General features: G+C 47.3%; 3 protein-coding genes across 8 annotated transcripts in view; 1 reads left to right on the top strand and 2 right to left on the bottom strand.

Annotated features, from left to right (window-relative positions):
* Nucleotides 1-1412: 1412 nt before the first annotated feature.
* On the bottom strand, nt 1413-3677 carry TIMM29 (translocase of inner mitochondrial membrane 29). Its single transcript, XM_035141271.3, has 2 exons — nt 3603-3677; nt 1413-2205 (listed from the first exon to the last, which is right to left on the bottom strand). Exons 1-2 carry the CDS (start codon nt 3664-3666, stop codon nt 1577-1579), a joined length of 693 nt encoding a protein of 230 aa, XP_034997162.1. The 5' UTR covers nt 3667-3677; the 3' UTR covers nt 1413-1576.
* YIPF2 (Yip1 domain family member 2) lies at nt 2872-20008 on the top strand. 5 transcript variants are annotated; one of them, XM_088658855.1, is made up of 10 exons: nt 2872-2954; nt 5944-5991; nt 7885-8030; nt 10781-10861; nt 12195-12282; nt 14144-14242; nt 14965-15131; nt 16175-16357; nt 19079-19199; nt 19433-20008. In XM_088658855.1, the coding sequence occupies exons 2-9, from the start codon at nt 5961-5963 to the stop codon at nt 19187-19189; spliced, it is 906 nt and encodes a 301-aa protein (XP_088514981.1). In that variant the 5' UTR covers nt 2872-2954; nt 5944-5960; the 3' UTR covers nt 19190-19199; nt 19433-20008. The 5 variants fall into 5 exon arrangements, with proteins under 5 accessions (XP_088514981.1, XP_060124973.1, XP_088514982.1 ...); XM_060268990.2 differs by having other exon boundaries at nt 2916-3152; XM_088658856.1 differs by lacking the exon at nt 2872-2954 and adding an exon at nt 3617-3751.
* Nucleotides 20009-20381: 373 nt separating this feature from the next.
* CARM1 (coactivator associated arginine methyltransferase 1) overlaps nt 20382-22619 on the bottom strand; it is a 41462-nt gene continuing 39224 nt past the window's right edge. For both annotated transcript variants that reach the window (XM_035141258.3, XM_035141259.3), the window contains one exon: nt 20382-21965. In XM_035141258.3, the coding sequence (XP_034997149.1) occupies nt 21829-21965 (137 nt within the window). In that variant the 3' untranslated portion in view covers nt 20382-21828. The remainder of the gene's footprint in view (nt 21966-22619) is intronic.

Genomic DNA, 22619 nt, shown 5'->3' with positions numbered 1-22619 from the left:
GCATATAGTTTTGCAGTAAAAGCATGACTTTATTAGTTTGCAACCCCACACTCTTCTAACCACAGGGACCCTCACTGAAATAAGGAATAATTGTGTGTGCATAGTGCACTAAAAATAGGAATAGAAATTGAGGTGGGGAAAATCCCCATCACCTCTTTTACAAAAATAGACCAGCCTTAGAAAGGTGCACAGTTTAGAAGAGGAAAAGGCCTTTTTATTGTTGCTGTTATTAAACAATGGAGAGTCTGGATCCCCCTTGACAACTGAGCCTTGCTTTAAACTCCCTACTCCCTTGCCAGCCACTCTGCTTCTGCCACCTGGTGACAAAATCCTGTACCTACTGCCTCTTTCTTCCCACTCCCCGTTCGCTGCCATCTGGTGGACGGAACCAATGAAAGGTGGTGGACTCTCCTTCCTTGGAGGTTTCTAAGCAGAGGTTGGGTGATCATCTGTTATGGATACTTTAGCTGAGATTCCTGCATTCTAAGACTTTTCTCTCCACTGCACTTAATGCAATTGCACCAGCTCTTTTGTTATTTGCTGCTGTCAATGGACTGCCCAGCTTACAGGAGCTCATGAGAATGCAGAGATGAACACAAATTTAAAAAAAAAATACTAACACATCTGTTAGGGCTCTCCCATTCCGCTTCTGATAAGTTTTCCATTTGACCCTCCACCCCCAAATTCAACAGCAAAATTGAAGACTGTAACCCTATAAAAAGGTAAAGGTAAAGGCAAAGGCAAAAGGACCCCTGACCGTTAGGTCCAGTCACGGCACTGATCTCACTTTACTGGCCGAGGGAGCCGGCGTACAGCTTCCGGGTCATGTGGCCAGCATGACTAAGCCGCTTCTGGCGAACCAGAGCAGCGCACGGAAACGCCGTTTACCTTCACGCCGGAGCGGTACCTATTTATCTACTTGCACTTTGACGTGCTTTCGAACTGCTAGGTTGGCAGGAGCAGGGCGGGGATTCGAATCAAGGACCTTCCGATCGGCAAGCCCTAGGCTCTGTGGTTTAGACCACAGTGCCACCCGAGTATACAAAGGTACTTAACAGTAAACCCTAATGAACTCAGTGGGGCTTACCTCTGAACAGACACACATGGGAAGATGCTAGGAACTATTTTTCACCTCAGATGGAAGATTTCCACAAAATATTAAGCTAGGCAGCACTATAATAACTGAAGATCTCCCAGCTTCTCACTAACAGTATCACAAAATAATTATTCAAGTGCATATACTGTAGGAAAGGGAAGGCTTGGAGAAAAGTCAAGAGAATAACAAACCCTATACTGTACATCTTCAGAATAAGCTTTGGACAGAGCTCCTGTGGAGGTACAGCTCCTGAGAATTTAAATGTGAAGAACTGAAAGGGAGAGGGAATCAAAGAAAAATTCAAGAGAATGGGTGCTTCTTCTTTTTTTACTCATTTATTCACCATACCTGCCTGAGTCTACATGAACAATACAGTGAAAATCAGGATCCTAGAAGAAAACAGACCATGTTCCTAACGGATCTTTTTCTTTGTTCCACCATCTCCAAAGGGAGATGATAAACTACAGCCACCAAGGCACATCAATGATGTCGATTTCCATGACTCTCCCTTTCTGTTTGCTGGATCTGCTCCTCTGTCAGGACAACAGGCTTGTATTTCTCATCAAAAAGTTTCTCGTTGGCTTCCGAATGGAGGTTATGGAAAGAAATTGTCCTGAGATGCTCTGGCAGGTGTTGAAATTCCTCCTCATTAATGTCCGGATCCCGCATTTTGGAGTGCAGAACCCACCAGCGCCCCCAGAAGCCCACATCGAGGACTTGGCTGGGAACCTCCATCCAGCGTGGCTTCAGGTACTTGCAGTGCACCTGGTAGAGATCTGCTCCTGCATCAAAAGGAGCCTCGTACATGAGGGCGAAGAAGAGCAGGCTCTGGAAGCGCAGCTGGCCTCGGTTCCTCAGCTTCGTCAGCCGCTGTACATGACCTTCCGAGCTGCTGCTGCGGGTCCAGGGCGAGAGCAGGAGGAGGGTGCCCGAGGCTTCCAGGAGGCTGGCCTCGAAGGAAGACTCACAGGGGCTGTGGAGGCTGCAGCCCACTGCTCCGGCCAGCAGCGAGAGGTAGAGCCCAGCTTTCCCCGGCCGCTGCCTGACACCCAGAACAACCTCTTTGCAGGCTTCGGCATAGTCGTGCAGGAGGCTCTTGCACCACGAAGCTGCCGGGGGAGGGGAGGGAAAGAAGAAAATAGGGAAGGTAAAAACAGAAGAAGAGCCTGCTGGATCAGGCCAATGGCTCATCTAGTCCTGCATCCTGTTCTCACAGTAGCTAAACCAGATGCCTTTTGTGGGAAACCAGTGACTAGGATTTGAGCAGAACAACAACTATCCCCTGCCAAGGTTTCCAGCAAATGGTGGAGGTACAGCATAGCCATTGTGACTCGGTGGGCTAAGCTGGCCAGAGGAGCCCATCAGGGGCCTGCTGGTCTCATGCTGTCATGGCAAGAGCACCCCATGCCCCCCAGCCAACTGGGGGCTCCCACTCCAGGCCTCTGCTGCATGGGCATAGTTAGTAGCCTTGGCTGATAGCCTTGTGGTTGTTTTATTTATGTATTTATTTTGTAAGGTTTATACACATCTTGATTGTAAAAACCCTCACTTTGCGAAAAGACAATACAGTAAAATTGAGAAAAATTCACAACCCTACTTTAAAACATGCAGAAACAGAGGTAATAAAAGAGGTGAGTTGCTTTGACTTTCTAACCACCTGGGTGTCTAAACAGAATGTTTTTAGCACGTGCAAAATAATAATAATAATAATAAAGTACAGTGATCTCAATAGGCAGCCAAAGCACAGGTGCTGCCACGCTGAACAACCGCATTCTTCCAAATGTAGAACAGGCATTACGTGGCACCTTGAAGGAGTGCCAGTTCCGCTGACTGAAATGCATGAGCGGACACCTGTGGGGTAAGGAGATCTCGCGGGTAATGCGGCTCCAATTTGTTATGGATTTTATATGCTAATAGCAACACATTGAACCCGGCTCGGTAGCAGATCAGCAACCAGTGCAGACCCCCTGAGCGCTGATGCTCCTCCATGCCATGCAGGTCATATAGTGAACCCTGAACCGGCCCAAAATTTAGCACGCTTCACGACTTTGAATAGGTACCTATATGAATATATGTTTTATTATGATTACTGGGATTGTTATTGCGGTCATTTTGTGTGTGTGTTCCCCCCCCCCGGTCTCAGCACTCTGTGCGGGAGAACAGCCAGCACCGCCTTTAATCCGGCGCTGCTCCTTGATTGTCTCTAATCTTCTTTTAAGGCCTGTGGGAGAGAGTTCCGCAAGCCTGACTCTGGTTAAGAGGAACCTGGAGCTGCGTGAGCTCCACGCAGGGAGGAAGGAAAAGGAGGCGGCCCCGGGCCGAGGCAAAGCGCGCCACAGAAGGGCACCCCCCCCGCCGCCACCTCCTTCTCCCAGGGAAGCATGCAGAGGGGCGGCGGCGAACCCTTCCCTCCCTCCCCGCCCATCTCTCGGGGTGAGGTCTGAGGAAGCAGGCGCCGCTCAGGGCTCGAGCTCGGGCCTCCCCTCCAGCCACCCGCTCGCCTCACCTATGCGGCCGGTGCGGAACCGCCCCCAAAGGCGCCTCTTCTCCGGGCTCGGAGGATCCGCCATCGCCGGCCTTTTCTGAAAGGACCGCGAAGCCGGACGCTAAAGCGCGACGGACCAGCCCAGCGGAGACCGGAAGAAGGAAGAGAAGGCGAGGAGCGGGAGCTCATAGAGATAGGAAATATGTAGACTAGCTCTTTTTGTTGTTGTTGTTCGCTGTGTAGTTTATACAGCAAACCGCCGTGTGATCTTAGGACGAAGGGCGGTGTTTGTGTGTGTGTGTGTGTGTGTGTGTGTGTGTGTGTGTGTGTGTGTGTGTGTGTGTAAAATTATTGATTTACTTCATAACATCTTGACGCCGCTTGGTTGTTAAAAAAAAGCAAACAAAACACCTCGAAGCGGCTAATAGGAAAAAGGCGAGAATTAGTGAAGATTCCTGCATTGCAGAGGGTTGGGCTAGATGACCCTCGGGGGTTCCTTCCAACTCCCCAAATCTGGGATTCTTCGGACATTTCACAAGCCTGCCCTGCTTTCTTGCTTCTGCCTCCGAGCAGAAAAACACGCGCGGTTTGAAGTCCCGCCGGGTTGCTTCCCTTTAACGGGTTTCCGCCATCGCAGGCGAAATTACAAGTGCAGCCCCCAAAGTACCCGTGTCTGTGTGGAAATCCCGTCACGCGACCCACGACGGGGCCTCCAATCGCTGTATTTCCGAGTCTATGAGCGCCAGGGGCACTTTTGACGCGCGCCGGAAGCCGCGAAGGGGCGGCGGCGGTGCCTCGCTGGAAGCTGCGCCCTCGTCGCCGTCCGAGGCTCCTCTGAGCTCCTGGTGAGGCTGGCCGGCCTTCTCCCCACACCCCCCCGCCGCCGCTGAGGGACCCTCGGGGGTGGGCTCTTGCCTGCTAAGCCCCTCCTCGCCCGGGTAAGGGGCTTCTGGCCGCCAAGGGTGGGCTAAGGTTGGGGGGGGGGGTGTGTCGCAGCCTCCGAGTGGCAAGAGGCCAACCTGTGCTCTCTCTCTCAGGCCTGGAAAGCACGCCCGGTCTCTGAGCATGTGCAGAGTGCTTCCCCCCCAAAAAAAAATTGGACAAGGGACTGTAATGCTCAGGGCCCAGGGCTGTTTCTTTCCGTGGCGCAGGTTCGCCATGGCAGAGGGAGGAGAAGTGCTTCCTGGAATATCCTAGAGGTAGAGGGGGACCCCCAAGAGTCATCTAGGCCAACCCCCTACGAGGCAGGATTCTCGACGCCAGTTCCCCCACCCCCCACCCTATACCAGACCCTGCTTAGCTTTGCAAAATGCGCTGGGTGTTTTATCTCTACGCCACTAGGAAGCTTACTGCCAGCATTTGAGCTGCAGCAGCTGGGAACCTTTTTGCAACCAGTGCCGGATTTACATATAAGCTAAACAAGCTATAGCTTAGGGCCCCACTCTCTTGGGGAGCCCCCAAAAAATTAAAGGGAAAAAACTGGATGTACATTTCCAAAAATATAAGATAAAAAGCAAATAAAATAAAACCTACATGTTGTGTAGGCTCCTATGATGTAAGTAATGGGCCCTGCCTGCTGGGCTGCTCCCTAAAATATCACTGGTGTGCTCATTTCTATATCAATTACTTTGATAAAATACATATTTTGTTATGTGCAAATGGCTTTAGATACCTATTAGGTCCATAAATTACCATATAGCATATATTCAACACAAAAAAACAGTGACCGTTTGTTGTTGACAAAGGACAGCTGGACATAGAAAGGGCCCCATTACCTTCAGTTGCTTAGGGCCTCATCAAACCTAAATCTGGCCCTGGTTTCACTCCAGCTGTTTTTAAGTCAGAGGGCTAGCGGTGTCTCTGCCCCCTACCCTAGATGTTGTCGGACTACAACTAGGAGCTGTTCAACGGTGGAAAGGACTCCCTTGGAAGGCGGCGGACTCTCCTTCCTTGGAGGTTTTTAAGCAGCAGTTGGGTGGCCACCTGCCCTGGATGATCTAGTTGAGATTCCTGCATTGCAGAGGGTTGAGCTAGATGACTCTCAGGATCCCTTCCAACTCTACAGTTCTAGGATTCTAACTGCCAACGTCCCTGACTGTTGGTTGTGCTGGCCTGGGTCTGATAAGAGTCCAGCAACATACAGAGAGCCACAGGTTTCAAAACACGCCTGTTTTGAAGCTGCCTTTAACTGCCTCCTGTCCATACATCGCAACCCAACCATTTAAATGTACACATCTGTATGTCTATAATATATGCACCTGCCAGTTTATGATTACGCTTCATGCATCTGAAGAAGTTTCAGTCTTTAAGGTGCTTCAAAGCTCTTTGATGTTCTGTCAACGCAGTTTGTTTTCTTTTCCAGGATAATCCAGTTACATCATGGCTGCCCCAGATGAGCTCAAGTTTCACGGTGAGTGTTTTAATTCCCCTGAGTGAGTTCTGGATTGTGTCAAGCTTTGGGCACCGGGCTGTGCAGTGTGCTTTCTCTACCCACCTCAAAACTTCCATGTTCATACATGTCCCACTTACAAGAGCATAACCTTTGTTGGATTATCTACCTTTCCTATCTCATTAGTGTTCTGTACCAGGAATAGTCAGTCTACAGCTCTTGGCAGTGTTAGAAACTGGGATCGAAAAGCTAGCAGCCAAATGGCTTCTGGGACTTGGGTTGTGGGAGCCAAAATTGGCTGTCTAGTCACCACTGGGTGTGTGGGTGTGTGGTTTGACAACACTTTATTTATTATTTTGATAAGCATGTACTAAGTGATAAGCAATTCACATAAGTGACAGATAGTTAATGTCACATTTTTAAGCGAAAATTGTTAATACGTGTTTCATTTGGTGTTTACAATAAAAATATTGCTACCATACTTCAGTTTTCAAAACATTCTACTCTTTATTGTTAAACTCCTTAACATATTGTCTATCTCAAGGCTTCAGAGCACCTACATTTCAGTAATCCTCGAGTGTCAGCCAGGTGCAAAAAAAACAGCACCCAGACTTGTGGAGGTGTTTGCAAATGCAGAAACTTTAGTCGCAAAATGTGCCTGGCGCCCTGCTAATTTTGAACTCTGGCTCTTGGAGAGTACCCACCACATAAGTGCTGAGCACTTGCCTGCTGTTAAAAGAGGGTTGAAGGAGCAAAGATTGAACCTTGTAATGGGAGCAGAATCCATTGAAGGCAATGGGATTTACAGTGGAAGCCTATGCATGTCTGTTCAAAAGTAATCCTAAACACATAGTAGGGAGTAATCCCCATGGAAACACAATGGGATTATTTCTGAGTAATCATGCATAGGAGTAGCTGTGGTGGGACCTGAACTGGGGATTTCCCAGCCCACAAACCATCATATACAGCATCTCTCAGGAGAATATAATGAACAGTTTTTATACCTGTGGAGATTTTTTTTGCATAGTGCAAAAAAAAAAACCCATGTTGTAAGCAGGCTGGGTTTTTGGGGGGTACGTGTGTGCTGATTTTTCTTTGGTGTAGATTGCTCTGGCTGCCTCTGAAGGTAGGTAAGCCTACCTTGATTTCTCAAGGAAACACAAGTTCTTTGGACGTATCCAAGTTTTGTTTCTACCTTAAGCTAGGGCTGCCATGTTTCAAAAAGTAGAAACCAGGACACCCTTAAAGTTGTTGAGCTTTTCTTGGGGGGAACCCCCCCCCCAAAAAAAAAACAGGTTGAAGCAAGGAGGGAGAAATGCAGAAGTTCTGCTCACCAAACAGTGGGGTCCTATACCTGTTCTTTCAGAATTTCAAATATTGCCTCTGGTACCACATTCACATGAAATTGTACCTGAAACGCCAGTGTGGTGTGATGGTTAGAGTGCCAGCCTAGGACCTGGGAGACCAGGGTTCAAATCCCCACTTAGCCTGGGTCACCCTGGGCAAGTCGCTCACTCCCAGCCTAGGGTTGTTGTGAAAATAAAAAGAGGGTGAGGGAGAACTATGTACGCTGGGATATAAATGTAATAAAGCAAAACAAAGTATGTTAAAACTAGAGGATAAAGCTGTCCAGGTTTTTTCACCTCCTCTGTTCGTGGCATCCTGGGATTTTAAGCACCAGATGAGAAAATGGTGCAGTGACTGGCTTGGCTAACAATTTCTTCCAGACAAATAACTTGGCAGCTCTGCAATAGGCAAAGCAAAAATCTACTTCTGCTCACCTGCAAAACTGCTTTCATTGAGTGTCACGCTATGGAAGTCCTATCCTAGCTTTGAGCTACAGGGGCTGTAGAGCAAAATCTGATTGTGCTTGTATTTCTGTCCTGACTGCCTGGCGTATTTTATTTTCTGCAGAATTCGACGAAGCCATAGATTTGCTGGCTGAGAACGCGGATGCCACCACTCCTAGCATCAGTGAGCGGCAAAGCCACACAACCGTAAACATGTCTTCCGGCTACAATGAGGAGCGTGAGGCAGAAGAGGAGGATGATAAAACAGAGGTGCTGCTGTTTCAAATTCTGTCCTGCATGTTGATTTATAGCTAGCTGGAGAAGTAGCTGCTTTGCGGCAGGAAGGAAACATAAGCCTAGCCAAGGGGCTACTTCCTATGGACCTGGAAGAGAGTGGAAAGGAGATAACTGATCAAATGGGAGCTTTTAAAGCACAGCGATTTACATAGATAAGGAGGATAGGAGGCATAGAATGCATATAACAGGCATGTCCAACAGGTAGATCGTGATCTACCGGTAGATCACTGGATGTCCCTGGTAGATTACTGGTAGATCACTGGCTCCCCCCAAAGAAGCTCAACAACTTTGGTTCAACTTAAAAAAGCTCATGATTTTATTATACATTGGAACCTCGGTTTGCGACTGCCTCCGTTTACGACGAACTTGGAGAGCGACCGACGCGGACCCGGAAGTATTTACATCCGGATTCTGCGGATGCGCAGAAGCAATCTGCCCAGCTCGCGCATGTGCAGAAGCACTCTATCAGCGCTTCGCGCATGCGCAGAAACATGCCTTCAGCGAGCAACAAACTCAGGGAGCGACCGGCTCCCCAGAATGAATCGTCGTCGTAAACCGAGGTACCACTATAATAATAATAGTAATAATAATAATTATTATTATTATTTATTTATACCCTGCCCATCTGGCTGGGTTTCCCCAGCCACTCTGGGCGGCTTCCAACAGAAGTATTAAAATACAACAATTTATTAAACATTAAAAGCTTCCCTAAACAGGGCTGCCTTCAGATGTCCTCTAAAAGTCTGGTAGTTGTTTTTCTCTTTGACATCTGGTGGCAGGGCGTTCCACAGGGCGGCTGCCACTACCGAGAAGGCCCTCTGCCTGGTTCCCTGTAACTTGGCTTCTTGCAGCGAGGGAACAGCCAGAAGGCCCTCGGCACTGGACCTCAGTGTCCGGGCAGAACGATGTAGGTGGAGACGCTCCTTCAAGTATACTGGACCGAGGCCGTTTAGGGCTTTAAAGGCAGCACCAACACTTTGAATTGTGCTCGGAAACGTACTGGGAGCCAATGTAGGTCTTTCAAGACCGGTGTTATGTGGTCTCGGCGGCCGCTCCCAGTCACCAGTCTAGCTGCCGCATTCTGGATTAGTTGTAGTTTCCAAGTCACTTTCAAAGGTAGCCCCCGTAAAGCGCATTGCAGTAGTCCAAGTGAGAGATAACTAGAGCATGCACCACTCTGGCGAGACAGTCCGCGGGCAGGTAGGGTCTCAGCCTGCGTACCAGATGGAGCTGATAGACAGCTGCCCTGGACACAGAATTGACCTGCGCCTCCATGGACAGCTGTGAGTCCAAAATGACTCCCAGGCTGCGCACCTGGTCCTTCAGGGGCACAGTTACCCCATTCAGGACCAGGGAGTCCTCCACACCTGCCCGCCTCCTGTCCCCCAAAACAGTACTTCTGTCTTATCAGGATTCAACCTCAATCTGTTAGCCGCCATCCGACCTCCAACCGCCTCCAGACACTCACACAGGACTTCTTAAAAAAAAGCTTAGCAACTTTGACCTGAGCCCCCAAAAAGGGGGTAGATCACTGCCAGTTTTTAACTCTGTGAGTGGCCACCCCTGGCATATAACACCTGGTCTGTAGCAGTTGCATTGGTTCCCTAATAGCTTCCCAGTCCAATTTAAGGTGCTCCCTCACATTTGTGTTGAAAGCCTAGATAAGGGGGTGGGGCTCCAAATAACTGAAAGAATGCCTCATTCCCTGTGTGGACCAGCTTGAGGCTTAAGATCAGCAGAGGAGGCCTTCCTGGTAGTCCTGCCGCTCTTACAGGTTTGGGGGAGCTTCTGAGATTACCTTCTTGGTCAGGGGTCAGCAAACCTTTTCAGCAGGGGACCAGTCCCCAGTCCCCCCTCATGTGGTGGGCTGGACTATATATATTGAGGGGCGGGGATGAATGAATTCCTATGCCCCACAAATAACCCAGAAATGCATTTTAAATAAAAGCACACATTCTGCTCCTGTAAAAACACGCTGATTCCCGCGCCAGATTTAGAAGGCTATTGGGCTGGATCCGGCCCCCGGGCCTTAGTTTGCCTACCCATGTTCTTGGTGGTAGTTCCAAGAATGTGGACCTTCCTTTCCACAGAAGTTTGTCTGGCTTCCATTGTTTGCTTTGAGAAGGGAAGAATTTGGTTTTGGGTCCCGCCTGTAACGTGTTGTATGGAATTAGTGTTTTTTAGGTAATAGGTGTGCTTTTTGTTTGTTGATGTTTTAAATCTACTGTGTGGTGTTTTTTTAAAATATGCTGTAACCCACCCTGGAACCTTATTGTGAAGGGTGGGTAAGAAAGACAATAAATAACAACACAATGCCTACACACACACACACACACACACACACACACACACAGAGCACTTTGCTGTGTCACCCTACCTGACTAATTCACGCTTGAGCAGCCGAAATTCCTATTGTTCCTTGTGTGAAGAATTTCCATAAAAATAATGTTCCCCAGTCATTACAGTCCCCTAAGTTTCACCCCCACCTCTTAACACACACAACTGGGAGGGGAAGCGTCCATGAAAGAAAGAGGTCTTTTCCTTGGGTCATTATTTGGAGTGAAGCACTCTGCCTCTTTTTCTTTTATTTTTTAATGTAAGAATGCTTAGGGCACGAGGTCAGGAGTTCTATCTTCACAAGAGCCCCAGGGGTTGCTTTGTCTCACCCAAAATATCTTTCCTGGCCAAGGGCAAAGCAGTAACCTGCATTCTCATCCCTGCAGCTCTTGAGTTCCCAGAAGAAGCAATCCAGTTTCTGGACCTTTGAATATTACCAGGCTTTCTTCGATGTTGACACATACCAGGTAAGGGTACTACCCGTGTAGTTCTAGCTTCATAGGCGCAGCCAAGAATCAGCCACACTTGACAAGATGAGGGAATGTAGTAATGATGGGAATGTAGAATGATGGGAATTGTAATCCCAAAACAGCTGGAGGGCCAGGTTTGGCCACCACTGGGCTAGATGATCCATAAGGTCCAGTTCTGTTTCATAGCTGGAGGCACAACCTCATGGCTGGCACATTTGTATTGTGCTTTGAGCCTAATTTGGCTCCAGGATCTGCTGTGGCTGAATTACCGTTATTTTGTTGGCTACAAATTGAAGATCTTCCTGATCGACTGATATTTTCAGGAGCTGAAATTCACAGCGGTGATGTTCTGACTATGGGAATGGAGATTTCCTAACCATGCAGTTAGAATAACTCATAATTCACAAGCTTGCTTGCTTGGCGTTGAGCAAACATATTATCAGTCTTCTCCAGCAGGTGCAGAATGCTGCAGCGAGGCTCCTTGCCATGGGAGCATATTTACCCAGTCCTCTACTGGCTGCTCTGGCTCCCGGTGGCGTATCAGGTCAGGTTGAAGGTGCTGGTTTTGACCTTTAAAGCCCTATGTGGCCTAGGACCCCCGTACTTATGGGACCGCCTCTTCTGGTATGTCCCACAGAGGACCCTAAAGTCCCTGAATAATAATAGCTTAAGGGTCCCGGGCCTAAAGAAGCCAGATTATCCTCCACTAGGGCCAGGGCTTTTTCAGTGATGGCTCCGACCTGGTGAAATGCTCTGTGCCACGAGACTAGGGCCCTGCAGGACTTGATCTCCTTCCGCAGGGCCTGTAAGACAGAGCTATTCCGCCTGGCCTTCAATTTGAATTAGCCTGATCCTCCATTCCCTTTTTCTATGAAGGAACCCTTCTGGGTTAAACTCTTCCCTGGTCTCCTTGCTGGCCCTAGCAGGACCAACTTGGCCAGTTAGCCCTGACAATCACTTGATGTTTACTGAACTGTTTTCCCCTCCCCCAAATGACCCTGAATTTTTGAATTTTATTGACATTAATGCTGCATTTATGTTGTATTTTATGCTGTTTTTAAAGTTGCATTTTAATCAATGTTTTATATTTGCTGTTAACCGCCCTTAGCCCGGTTTTTAAACCGGGAAGGGCAGGGTATAAATAAAAAATTATTATTATTTATTATCATACCCTGACAATGCGGTCTATCTAGTGCAAGGCATAGAAATGCCTGTACAATATTTCTAGTAGTCCCTGCACCACCTGAGACGGGAAGCAAAAAGCCCTGCATTCCTGCACATCCCCAAGGGGTCCATTTTGGTGACGCAAGGCCTATTTCTTGTTTATCAGGTGTTGGACAGGATAAAGGGGTCGCTGCTTCCACTGCCAGGGAAAAACTTTGTATGGCACCATCTACGGAATAACCCTGACCTGTATGGTGAGTACAGAGAAGCTCAGGCTGATGCAGAGCACTGCCTCCCGCTTTGCAAAGTCTGGATTGAACTGTAAACTGTGATGTAGCATACTATGTTGCTAGTTATCTCCCGCTTGGACTACTGCAATGCGCTCTACGTGGGGCTACCTTTGAAGGTGACTCGGAAACTACAACTAATCCAGAATGCGGCAGCTAGACTGGTGACTGGGAGCGACTGCCAAGACCACATAACACCGGTCTTGAAAGATCTACATTGGCTCCCAGTACGTTTCCGAGCACAATTCAAAGTGTTGGTGCTGACCTTTAAAGCCCTAAATGGCCTCGGTCCAGTATACCTGAAGGAGCGTCTCCACCCCCATCGTTCTGCCCGGACACTGAGGTCCAGCACCGAGGGCCTTCTGGCGGTTCCCTCGTTGCGAGAAGCCAAGTTGCAGGGAACTAGGCAGAGGGCCTTCTCGGTGGTGGCGCCTGCCCTGTGGAACGCCCTCCCAACAGATGTCAAAGAGTAAAACAACTACCAGACTTTTAGAAGACATCTGAAGGCAGCCCTGTTCAGGGAGGCTTTTAATGTTTAATAGATTACTGTGTTTTATTTTTCTGTTGGAAGCCGCCCAGAGTGGCTGGGGAAACCCGGCCAGATGGGCGGGGTATAAATAATAAATTATTATTAATATTATTACTATTACTATTATTATTATTATGTCCAAGACAGAGAATGCAGATTGCTCAGCATCCTGAGAAGCAAGTCCTGATTAAGCAGGCGGGGGGGGGGGGGAGGTGAAGCTTGCTGGTCATCTTCCAGAAGTGCAGCCTTCATTTCCTTGCTCTGTCATCCCTACGTACATACCTTGCACAAGTGGAAGGTCCCAGGTCTACCCCGGGCATCATCAGTCAATGGATGTCTAAGAGCTGGGCCGGTAAAAGCCATGGGAATTAGGACTAGATCAGACTTCCCCAGCTTGGTGCCCTACAGATTATTCTTCTTCTTTGGCGATCACTCGTAGCCGAGTAAGATTGTCTTCCATGAACACGGTTTTAACAGTGAGTCCGTAAGTGACTGTGGAGGCCAATTCTGGATCCACACGTCCTTCCATAGTGGGGACATTGGTTTGCGGGTGGGAGTTGATCACAGTGTGGATTTGCCAGGTGTGCCTTCCTCTTAGCACGTTTTTCCCTTGGGTCCTGAGTTCGAGTGTCTTCAAAGCCCATGACACCTTTGGTAAAGGCTGTTCTCCAATTGTAGCGCTCGCAGGCCAGTGTTTCCCAGTTGTTGGTGTTTATAGTACACTTTTAAAATTTGCCTTGAGAGAGCCTTTAAACCTCTTTTGTTGACCACCAGCATTACGCTTTCCATTTTTTTAAAGTTCGGAATAGAGTAGTTGCTTTGTTAATCTGGCATCCGAACAACATGACCAGTCGAAATGAAGTTGATGTCGAAGAAGACTCTTCATTGATTCTGATTCTTTCTTACAGATTATTTGGACTATAGCTCCTATCACCCTTGACCCTTGGGCCAAGCTTGCTGGGATGATGGGTGTTAAGCACAAAACATCTGGAGAACAGAAGGTTGGGGCAGGGAGGCTGGGCTAGATGGACTGATAGCCTAACAATGTGTTACACTTTTGTGTGTCCAAGGTTTGTGCTTGGGGAATGTAGATTTCCCTCTCAGGCATGCTCTACCAGGTAGCCTCCAGTGATGTGCTGAGAAACCTCCCCGGACCCTCAGCTCTTTAGTTGCTTCCTTATTCTGTATATGGTAAATGAGTTCACAGTCGGCTCCATTCTTTGCCCCGTGCCGAGACAGGAAGTCTCCTCTGCCCGTCTTTTTTTGGGTCTTCTAATGTTGTATTTCTGCCTCTCACAGGACCGTTCTGGATCTGTGCCACATTGGTCTTCACGCTGGCTATCAGCGGCAACTTGTCCAGCTTCCAGGAGAAAAAGGGCAGCCCCCAGTTCCACAAAGGTGAGGGGTTGACGGGGGAGCGTCTCTTGCAATTTAAGCTTTCTGGACAGAGTGTCAAGCGGTTGAATGCAATCATACCCCTTTTATATATTGGGTATTGTTGAAGGCACACAAAGAATGGGCAAATTAGAGTTTTTTTTGGGGGGGAGGTAAAAAATAAGTTGCACGTTACCTGCAAAAGCTTTTGAGCAAGGTGGCATGCGGCCTACAAAGAAGCAGGAAACAAGAGTTGTAGTAATGACTCCTTTCTTTCCTACTGAGGATGTGTGAGATGGGTAAATGGACAGTATTCAGAATGCCTAAATTTTGGCTCCCAGATACCCTTAACTTCTCGCAGAGGAGCAGAAGCTCCTTAGCATAACTTAGTCATAAAATGAATGGAAGCTTTAAAAGTACAGTAGTTCTCAGTTATGATAAGTAAACACAAGAGGGAGGGAAGGAAGGAAGTTTTGTGCATGTGTGTGTGCGCGCATACACACATACACCCTTCCCTCCCTCCCTCCCTCCCTCCCTCTTGGGTTTACTATCATAACAGAACTACTTTTAAAGCTTCCATTCATTTTATGACTAAGTTATGCTAAGGAGCTTCTGCGGGAGAAGGGCAGGCAGAAGGCAAATATGTAGAGGCTTGTTCCTGGGAGGGTAAGCCCTGGTTCTTGACCCTCCCAGTGTTTTTGCCTTGGAGCAAATGCTGCTCTTAATATTCTTTTCCTTTTCTATAGTGTCCATTGCCGGAATAATTATCTACTGCTATGCCTGGCTGGTACCCCTTGCCCTGTGGGGCTATCTGCAGTGGCGAAAGGGGGTCCAGGTCCATGTGGACTCCTACACCTTCCTGGAGATGGTGTGCGTCTATGGTTATTCCCTATTTGTGTACATCCCCACTGCGGTGAGTAAGGCAAATGGAGTGGCAGGGAGAAGACTGGTTCATATGTCGTTCCTTTTTAGTTTGCAGAGCATAATATTCCGGTAGAAAGTACTCACAAAGTCCTGCTCCATTGTGCTTTCCATTATTATTATTATTCATTCATTCACTCACTCCCTGCCCGTCTGGCTGGGTTTCCCCAGCTACTCTGGGCGGCTCCCAACAGAATATTCAAAACATGATAAAACATTAAAAACTTCCCTAAACAGGGTTGCCTTCTGATGTCTTCTAAAGGTTAGATAGTTTTTTATTTCCTTGACATCTGATGGGAGGGCGTTCCACAGGGCTGGTGCCACTACTGAGAAGGCCCTCTGTCTGTAACCACACTTCTTGCAGTGAGGCAACCACCAGAAGGCCCTTGGAGCTGGACCTCAGTGTCCGGGTTGAACATTGGGGTTGGAGACGCTCCTTCAGGTATACTGGGCCGAGGCTGCTTAGGACTTTAAAGGTCAGCACAAACACTGTGCTCAGAAATTGTGGGAGCCAATGTAGGTCTTTCAGGACCGGTGTTATGTGGTCTCGGCGGCCAGTCCGTCACCAGTCTAGCTGCCGCATTCTGGATTAATTGTAGTTTCCGGGTCACCTTCACTGCAGTAGTCCCAAGTGGGAGATAACTAGAGCATGCACCACTCTGGCGAGACAGTCTGCGGGCAGGTAGGGTCTCAAGCCTGCGTACCAGACGGAGCTGGTAGACAGCTGCCCTGGACACAGAATTGACCTGCACTTCCATGGACAGCTGTGAGTCCAAAATGACTCACAGGCTGCGCATCTGGTCTTTCAGGGACACACTTACCCCATTCAGGACCAGGGATTCCCCCATACCCACTGACCCTTTGTCCCCCAAAACTGTACTTCCGGCTTCTCAGGATTCAGCCTCAATCTGTTAGCCGCCATCCATTCTCCAACCGCCTCCAGACATTCACACATTCCTCAAGCACTGCTAGTTTTGTGCAGCAGGATTTCAGCAAAAGGGACCTGAATTAAAACTCAACCGCCTTCATTCACAGATGCTGTGGCTGATTCCTATATCCTGGCTGCAGTGGCTGCTGCTCATCTTTGCCGTGGGTCTCTCTGGCTCAGTTCTGGTTCTTACCTTCTGGCCAGTTATCCGCTCAGACACCAGGCTGGCAGCTTGTGCTCTGTTGGCTGTCGTCATTTCTCTCCATGTCCTTCTGGCTATTGGTTGCAAGGTATGTTTTCTTCTCTTCCCATTAAGATAGGGCAAGGTTTGGAGAGCAAAATGCTACTTGTGCCGAGAGGGGAAGGAAAAGTAGAGGGAAATAAGCTGTGTACGATTGCAGCCGCTAGAAAGTCAGATATTTCAAATGAGTTTTTAGCCTCAGAAGTTGCAGAGATTTTACAGCAGCAAAAGTACTCGGGGCTGGAAACAGGAAGGCACTTTTTAACACACACACACACACTTTTAATAAAACTCTGAGGGACTTTAGAAACATGATGATGTTGTTGCATGATTTTACTGTATAATTTTGGGTACCCTGTGGCAATTTAGTATTATGAACATCCCTAAACCTTGCCTACCTGGTCATGCAGGCTGGGAGTTGTCTGGAGGGCAACATGTTGACAAAATCTGCTCTGATCTTACAATATTTGAGGTAGCTTTATACTAGACCCCTGAAAAAATCGTTAGAATATGATGTAAACATTGCATAGTGGGAGTACAGACGTACCTTGGAAGTCGAACGAAATCTGTTCCAGAAGTCGGTTCGACTTCCAAAATGTTCGTCTTCCAAGGCATGGCTTCTGATTGGCTGCAGGAGCATCCTGCAGTCAATCGGAAGCCACGCCAGACGTTCGGCTTCCAAAAATCATTCAAAAACCGGAACGATCACTTCCGGTTTTTGATCGTTTGCGAGCCGAAAGGTTCGAGTTTACAGGTGTTTGGCTTCTCAGGTTCCACTGTATAGATAAAGTAATTCTATCCTAGTGCTCATTGTGCCCAAAATTACGAGGAACGGAACAGGAATTTGATTAAAGTAAGAAACAACAGGCTGCGATTTACCACTGAAACCTTTCTAGCAACTGTTCCAGCACTTTTAAGGCCCAACTAAATGTTGGTCAGGATCAAGACTTTGAGCTCATCAGAACTTTTCTTCAGACTGGTTGGACCACCAGGGGTGGGGGAAATGTTGCCAGATGTAATGGGAAGGACATTTCTGGTGCAAAAAGACCTCCGCTTGCGACGGCATCCTGGGGTGAATGGAGGAGTAACGATTGCTCTCACTTTGAGAACCATTTGGTTCTTCCGCTGGTGTACCTGCAAACCAGAGCTGGGGGGGCGGAGGGGCTTTTTTCTCTGTATGAAGGCTGCATGCTGGTGGTGGGTGGGACTTGGATTTATGTGACACATTTCTATCCAGGCTGGAGGGTGCAAAATATGGTTCTCAGCTAGGGAACTCCCTCCCTGAGGGAGATACGTTTTGCTCTCTCCTCGTCTTAAGCAGGCCCTAAAGATATTTTAAGTCCACCCGAGAAAACTGGGGTGGTTTTTAATTGAATACTACACTCAGTGTAGTAATGGGATTGTTGGCTGTCTGTGATGATTTGTTTTTTTGCTAGTTTCACATTTTTAGTTTTAATTTGTAGGATTTCAATGTGTTTTTAAACATTTTATACTCCCTTGATTGTGAGCTGCTTTGAGAATACTTAGGGTTTTGAAGAGAGGCAAATGTTAATAAATATTAGTATTAATATTCTAACATTCCTTAAAAGCTTGGTTTATCTGCTTTTTGCTGTCTTTTCGTTTTATATTTTTAAACCTCGAAGCCTATAAAAATAAGTGAGCTGTTTTGCAGCTAGCCTTCCCCCCCCCCCAAATCCATTTTTTCCTTTGTTAAACTCCCTTCACTTTTGTCTTGTGTTTTCATATAGTTTTAGGCATGTTATAAAAATACAGTTGGCGTTACAGTGTGGACTTTTCACATGCATGCATTTCAAGGTTTGGAAATGACACTGCACCGTAGGCTGAGACAGAGGAGTGCAATGTGCTCTGGATTAATCACATTCTGCCTGCAACACTGAACTTAAATGAGAACTCTTAAGCAAACTCTTTGGCCCCACCTTGGTAGTGTCAATACAAACTCCACAGCCAAGATCCAACAAGGATGTGGATTATTGTTCTTACGCACATGCCCCAGGGCTTGCTTGGACATCCTGTACAAAGCTCTCGTCTAATAAATAGGGAAACAGTTATAGCTGGATATCCAGCCTAACGTGGGGTGGGGTGGATTAAATTACCCAGCTAAAGTGAATCCAGTTTTCCCACTTACATTTCAATTATTAGTACATGCTGATTGCAAATGTACAGATTTACAGTCTCACTATGCTACCCTAGGAAACTTCAGCTTCTTAAAAGAAAACTTTGTGCTCTAGAGAATGGTGTATTATTTATACTTCTGCCATTTCCCAAACTGGATTAGGATGGTAACAAGAAAAAGTGTTACACAATGTTTCCAAACCTGATCCCCCCCCCCCGGCTGACAAATCTATGTATTTTTGGCACGTCTAAGCCTTGAAGAAACAGGTACTGACCAGTTTCTCTGTGAAACGGGAAATGGTAATGCTTGCTCCCTAAGCAACTTGCAGAACAAGGAAGCAGGCACATCCAGTGGGCTACTCTAGAGAATATATGGCATCTCCGGCCCTTAATATAGGACCTTGTTTTGCCGTTAACTTGGTAGCAGAAAAGTAGCCCAAAAATAATTTGCCACAGGTCATGTATTCAGTTTTAGACACACAGGTTTTGCTCTTGCTTGTTTGCATTCAGGTTTTGATTAAACCAGAGTATTCTTCAAAGTGCAGTCACTGAGTTTTCAAATTAACTTATTGACTATAGGTGGAGGAAGGCAAGCCTGCTTGATTTCTACAGCTGATTTATTTTCTTCTCTTTGAAGCTGTATTTCTTCCAGAATGCAACCGGCACACCTTCTCATCCCACGCCAGCTGCTCATTTCGGCAGAAGCACACCGCCTCACCCAGCCAACCACTCCAATACGCACATTTGAAAGGCAGCTGGTAAGAACTTCTGGCCACCCCGTATGGCATGCAACAGATGCTAAAAATGCTGCTGGGTGTCAAATATTCTTTGTCAAAGCACCCACTGCTCCACGATCCCCACCCCCTACCAATGGAAGCATAGGAACTAACGTGCTTCTGGGAGACGTAACAAGGGGTTGGCATCTCTCATCTTCCTCCCTTAGTGCATGCCCTGCTTACAAGACCTACAACTGTACCAATCTCTGTTGCAGACACTTTCATCATGAATGTCTGGCCTCAGGGAAAGCCCATGGGCGAAGGAAAGTGCACAGTCATTCAAGAGGCAAGGAGACACCTGAGCTGGAACAGGGACCAAGCAGCATCACCTCACCATTTCAAGGCTTTTGTCGTCCTACTTCAGCCAGCCATGTCACTAAGGTGCCCGATTTGCAAAGAGCCTCACTTTTGGAAACAAATTTAAAGGCCTGGCTGTTAACATCACAAAACGTTACATGGGATAGATGCAGCTGCCTTTTGTTCCTTCATCACAGGATGGGCCTGAGGTCCTGACAGGGCTGCAGAAAGCGATTTCATGGAGTGATTCTCTATTGTTCCCCTTCCGGTTAAATCTTTGGTAACGGCGGGATGTAACAGAATCAGCAGATGGCTGAGACTATTTAGATCCTCGGTGAGTAAGGGTAGATTATCAGGAATAGAATAAGAGCTTCTTTGGAGGGAAGCTTGAATGATAGGGAGGTTGAGCACTGCAGATTACTTTGATTTAGTTTAGCTACTTGATTTTGTTTTCTATGGAAAGCTAATTTAAATAAAACTGCCTTTTAAGAGGAGTGTGGCTCTTTCCAAGCTTTTTTTCCAGCCAACACTGTCATCCTCTGTGGCCACATACACAGGATCAGCAAAAGTATCCATGTAACATGCTGTCTTTGACAGTGAAAGAGGGTGACCGAAAATCTGGTAGAAAGAAACACCTAATGGCATGGGTGGGAAACCTCTGGGTTTCCTCATCAAGGATTTTGTACCCAAAGGTACAAAGGTCCTTTGTCTGAGGTCCTAAAGGCAGCCTTTGTACAGAGTGAGAGTCTCTTAACTGTATGTCAAAAATAGAGGCTTGTCTTTTGAAGATGTGAGCGAAAGGGAAATGAGCTTTGTGGAGTCACATCAAAACCTGAGGTGGGGGAAACCAGCCACTGTAAACAAGTCTTCAAAACCCTCCCAGTTTTATTCAATAGTCACAAAATCATTGATCAGCCAGACCTAACAATTGACTGTGTAGACCCCACAATTCATCCACTATGGAGCTTCTGCACAAGACCCCCTCCTCCCTCCCCCCCAAATTCAGCCCACCAAGCCCCTGTTGGGAGCCAAAGGAAACTGCCTAAGTAAAACACACTTCCCCCCCCCTCCATAAAACGGGTCCCTGCCAATTCCTTTCGAACATGCCAACTGGTGGCTCTGAAAGGAAAATTAGAAAGAAAATACCATTAATGGTTACAGGTTACACATACAAAGACTACAAAGGGGCTTCCATAACAGATGCCAGAACCATCTACTCTAAGAGTCCCTGGTGGCTACTGCAGGGAGCAGGCAAGTCTATATACTAAGCCACTTGGCACCCAGTACCCACTGCCTGCCCAGCTGAAGAGAAAAAATGGACTAGAGACAGCAGCTGCAACAGCCTAGAAAACAGGGTGGAAATGGAGCCAGAACTGGGCATAGCCGTCAAGATGAGCTGAGCAACAGGAAACTGATACACAAACTGTTCACTTCCAGCCAGCAACCTTTTTTTTCTTTTTGGTACATTCATGTTTTAAATTTTTTTAACCCTTTGATGCTACATCGAGATTCCCCCCCCCCCCCGAGACAGGCAATCATCAGACCGGCTGATAAGATACTCGTGGCACAACAGTCCATCTCATCTCAGATGTTCTTCCGGAAGCCCAAGATCTACAGCAGTAAGTTGCCGGAACTCCTCGCAAAGCCAGCCAGGACCCTGGCTTGTTGGCGTTTTGCTTTTCCCTCACGACAGGAAACACACTTCCTCCTCCTAAGTCTTAGCAAAGCAACGAACCCGGAGGTTGGGTGAAAGAAACCAACGCGTAGATGAAAGGATGTGCAGCTGGATTTTCGCCTGTGCCCACTCTACAGCCAGCTGCAGCCCCTTCGTTCAAAACACTGGGAGCAAGGATGAAGGCTCAGGTTACTGGCACTGCCGCTGGGCTGTCCACAGTACTGCTGAGAAGCCCTGTTGCAGCTTTGCTCTACAACCTGTGCCTAATGCTGATCAGTCATGGAAGAGTTGAAGAATGATACCATTAGCAACATGATTGGTTGTAAGACACAGTGAGCGCAGGAACTCAGTCATGGTTGAGCAAGTTGAAGTTTCCAACATTTCATAAAAAAAGTGTACAAGTCTGCTATCAAAGAACAAGTGGGGGGTGTCTTCTATTGTACAATGGTCAGAACATCTCTGGCAAGCCTAATTTGGGGTGGGGGGGGATGGGGGTGGGAGGGAGGCAGGGGGTAGAAGAAATCCAGAGAAGCAATTGCCAAACTGAGGTGCAGAAGGCAGGTGGGCAGGGCGGGTTTTTTTTCTTCTTCATTTGGTTTCCTGGTGCTGTCAGTTCAGAGGATCAGGGGTGAGGGTCTCTTAGCTCCCATAATGCATTGTGTTGGTTGTGATGGACATGGGAGATGCCATGGAAATGGCCGGGCCTCCCATAGTGAACTGACTGTTGACAGGATAGTGAGCACTTGATGTTCCTCCACTTTGACCACTAGATGAACCTGCAGGGGAAAAAAGAAAAGAGTTCAGAAGTCTCATATGTAAGGAATCAAGTCGGGTTTCTAGCAGAAATAAAAATACTGAGCACTAGACCACTAACTTTTTTTATATATACTGAGAACCTCTATGAGGGAGCTAAAGCAACTCTGAACTGACAGGTTTCAATATAAATTCAGATTCTCCTCACTTTTGAGTGTTATCTGCATACACGGTTGAAAAATGAAATTCAACCACCTTGGGCAACCACACACTGCAGGAACAAGAGGCAAAGTGCTATGGCATGAAATTTTGTAGGCAATAGCTTACTGAAGTTGATAGGAGACTGAAGCTGTCACAATATAGCCCACTAGCTTCTCGGTCCATGCATCTAAGACGGTGAATGCTTGTTTAGGGCAGTGTTTCTCAACCTTTTTTGGGCCAAGGCACACTTGTTCCATGAAAAAAATCACGAGGCACACCACCATTAAAAAAGTTAAAAAATTTAACTCTGTGCCGCCCTATATTGACTATATAATTATGACTGTAAGAAACACTTGCCAATTGCTGTGTTGGTTGCAATCTACTGTAATAAGGCTTCACAAGCCGCTGATTTCTCTGCCAGCACAATCCTTTGCTCAGCAAGTTTCAGGTTGAGCTCATCCAGCCAGCTTCTTTAA

This window comes from Zootoca vivipara, chromosome 15, assembly GCF_965207765.1.
Source record: "Zootoca vivipara chromosome 15, rZooViv2.hap1.1, whole genome shotgun sequence".
NCBI classification, from domain to species: domain Eukaryota; kingdom Metazoa; phylum Chordata; class Lepidosauria; order Squamata; family Lacertidae; genus Zootoca; species Zootoca vivipara.
This window is presented reverse-complemented; position numbering and strand designations above follow the sequence as displayed.